Source organism: Puccinia triticina, chromosome 9A (genome assembly GCF_026914185.1).
Source record: "Puccinia triticina chromosome 9A, complete sequence".
Taxonomy (NCBI): domain Eukaryota; kingdom Fungi; phylum Basidiomycota; class Pucciniomycetes; order Pucciniales; family Pucciniaceae; genus Puccinia; species Puccinia triticina.
In genome coordinates, this window is record NC_070566.1 from 2,482,850 (window position 1) to 2,485,679 (window position 2,830).

The 2,830-nt window shown below is 55.5% G+C and overlaps 1 protein-coding gene across 1 annotated transcript; it reads left to right on the plus strand.

The window, feature by feature from the left end:
* Positions 1–551: 551 nt before the first annotated feature.
* On the plus strand, positions 552–821 carry PtA15_9A262 (uncharacterized protein; the record flags this gene model as incomplete). The annotated part of the gene is made up of 1 exon (XM_053172453.1): positions 552–821. The coding sequence occupies one exon, from the start codon at positions 552–554 to the stop codon at positions 819–821; it is 270 nt and encodes an 89-aa protein (XP_053023692.1).
* Positions 822–2,830: the final 2,009 nt, after the last annotated feature.

Sequence of the window (2,830 nt, forward strand, 5' to 3'; positions counted from 1 at the left end):
ATCCTCCCGGCTGCTAGTTCTTTCTGGAAAGAGTCCTCAATTTTTGCCCTGGCTTCCCACGCCGAGTCGTGGTTTGGTGGTGAGTAGAAACGTTCTGCTGTATCTACGAAATGTCGAGGAATCCCCTGGGTGAAACCCTTCCTGAAACCTTCTAGCACGTCTTCGTATTCGGGCAGCAGATCCCACTTCATGAGTGCTGTTGTCCATTCTTGGATGTTCATCTCGCAGGACACCGAGGTTGGCCATGATTTGCTATCACTTCTTCCGCCTCTCTGGTACCCGGTGTCCTTGCTCATCCTTGGACCTCGCTCGGATCTCACAATCTCACAGGGGTAGGTGCCTGGATTCATGGCCTCATGACCTATCAGCCTAGGGTTGCGCAAAAATAAAATTGTTGATTGTATGCATCAGCCCATTGCAAACATACATGGGTCAGGCGAGACAGGATGGTGGCCAATATGTACAAGGCAAGCGTGGGGGGGGGGGGGGGGGGGGGGGAAGGGTGTGAACACATGTTGTCGAGTGGATGGGGGATATCCATGCCGTTAACCATGGTTAATGGAGCAACTATTGCTTCGTCTCCCGACCATGCGCAACAGTCGATGATGGTATCAACGAACTGGGCCTTACTGGTTTTGTCGGCCTCTGCCTTTCCCATTCCCGCGCCAATCTCCTCTGGCCTCTCCTCGCTCGTTCCCTCGCTCCTCGCGATCTCTGCTGCGGTCGCGATTCCTCTCGTTGTAGCCGCCATCCCACCGGTTACCTTTGTACCCTTGAGTTCGCCCCTGCCTGCCTCCGCTCGGTCCGCGGTCGCCTGGTGATTGAGCTCTGCTTGACGATGCCTGGTGTCGAGCCTGGTTGTTGTTGTTGTGCTTCTGACTCGGTCCGGGGTTCGCTTGGTTGGCGGCCTTCGCTGGATCCTGGCCGGTTACCGGGTCCCACGTCTTCCTTTCGCCTCCTTTCGCATAGGGGTTCTCGGTGAAGTCCAGTTCATCGAACTTCCTCGTTCGGGCGATGATCTTTTGTGCAATCTCCTCGTTCTTGATGGAGATGTTGCTGATGGAAATCTTCCCGTCTGGCATGACGACCCGGTGGGCGAATGCGTTCATCCGAACGTTGATATCATAACGGAGCCCGGTCATGAACCCATACTGGGTGACGAGCTGGTCGCAAATCTTCTTGTGGGCTTGGACCCACCCTGTGAACTTGACGTAATTACACACTTTGATTAAAGCTGCCAGGAATCCCTGGTGGTTGATGGACCATTCAGCGTATGTCTGGGTATACTCGCACGGGTACGGGTATCCGGTATATCTGTATTTATTGGTGTTGTTTTCATCCGCTTTCGAGCGTTTCTCTGCGTAGTGGATTATGGCTTTGTCTTGCCAAACCTCATTAAAGATCGTCAAAGGCAGGGGGCTCCTCAATTCCCGGAGGTTGCGTTCGAAAAACGGTGTAAAGCCGACGTCACCGCTAGTCGGTCTTGCTGCGTCGTCAAAGACTACACCAGAAGGCATGGTGTCTACCGGGCCTATGGTCGGGATTGTGTCCGCGGTTTGGGTATCCGTGGGGTTTGGCGTGGGAATCAGAGCGAGCAGTTTGTTGCTGCTGGAAAGTGCGCCGACTTTTTCTGGCAAGCGCTTGACGGTGTCGATCAGAGGCGCTTGTTTAGAGATTGGTTTGGGATCGGCTTTCCCCAGATTCTTGCTGATCTTGAAGAACATCAGTGCCAAGTCGGCATTCCCTGCTGCCTCTGCCGCTAGCGCCCGATCGACCATAAGGGACACCTTCGATTGGACCTCGGCTCCTTGGGTCAGGGGTTGCCGTGGGTTCAACAATTCGATCTCGTCGTGGTCGACGAGATTGGCAGCTAAGTTGTGGTAGCAACGTGCGCTCAGTTATTCATCTGGGTCGATCCGCGCCATTTGGCTATCACATTCGAATGCTTACCTTTTGCGCTTCCTTTCGCCTGGGATTTCTGCGACTTATCCCCCAGCAGGTCTCGGTAGAGTGCTGCTGCCGAGGGAGCGCCGTCGGTCAACGGACCTTCCTCCTGGATGGTTTGGTCGTCCCGGGGTGTGTTCGATCCGGTTGGTGTCTTAGAGGATGACCTCGTCGCGCGGTCCGTCGGAGGAATGACCTTCTTCGAGGGCTTGGCCTTCCCTTTCTCTAGCTGTCCCGCCTCTTCGCCTCCTTGAAGGTTAGGTGGTTGCTCTGCTTCTTGGTCTTCGTCTTGCGTTTGGGTCGGTCCCCCTTCTGGTTCCGGTGGTTGTCGGTTTCCAGTCATCGAGGATCTGGCAAGGTTTGCGAGGTTGGATAGTCTGTTGGCCATTGGGCAAATTTTTCTCTCGGCGGTACGGCGACGGCGAAAAGGTTGCTGATCCTGCGATGAGTTCTTGGTGCTGGGTCCTAGATCTTCTAGGTTCAGCTGCCGGGACCTTGGCGCTAATGTCTGCGTCGTGGTTCCTCTCCCGCAGCCGCAACTCTTCTCTCTTGGGCCGGGCTGCGCCGCGTCGCCGGCCCGCGCGTATTTGGGGCTCACTGGTCGCCGCTCCATGGACCGGCCCACATCCGCTATGCTCCTGTAAACTACCATGATTTAGCGGCGCTGAAATCAATGTTTTTTTCCGGTGAGAATAATCAGCGGTTAGCGCAGCGCTTTCCCCGCTGATTTTCAGCGCAGCGCAGCGCACCCAAAAACCGCTGCGCTGACCGCTTCGCTGCGCTGTTCGCAGCGCAGTGGTTTCACCGTTGATCAGATGCTCCGGCAAGGAAGTTTTGATGCTGGTTGGCAGCCGCACTCGAGAGCCTATATGCTCTGTTCAACCCG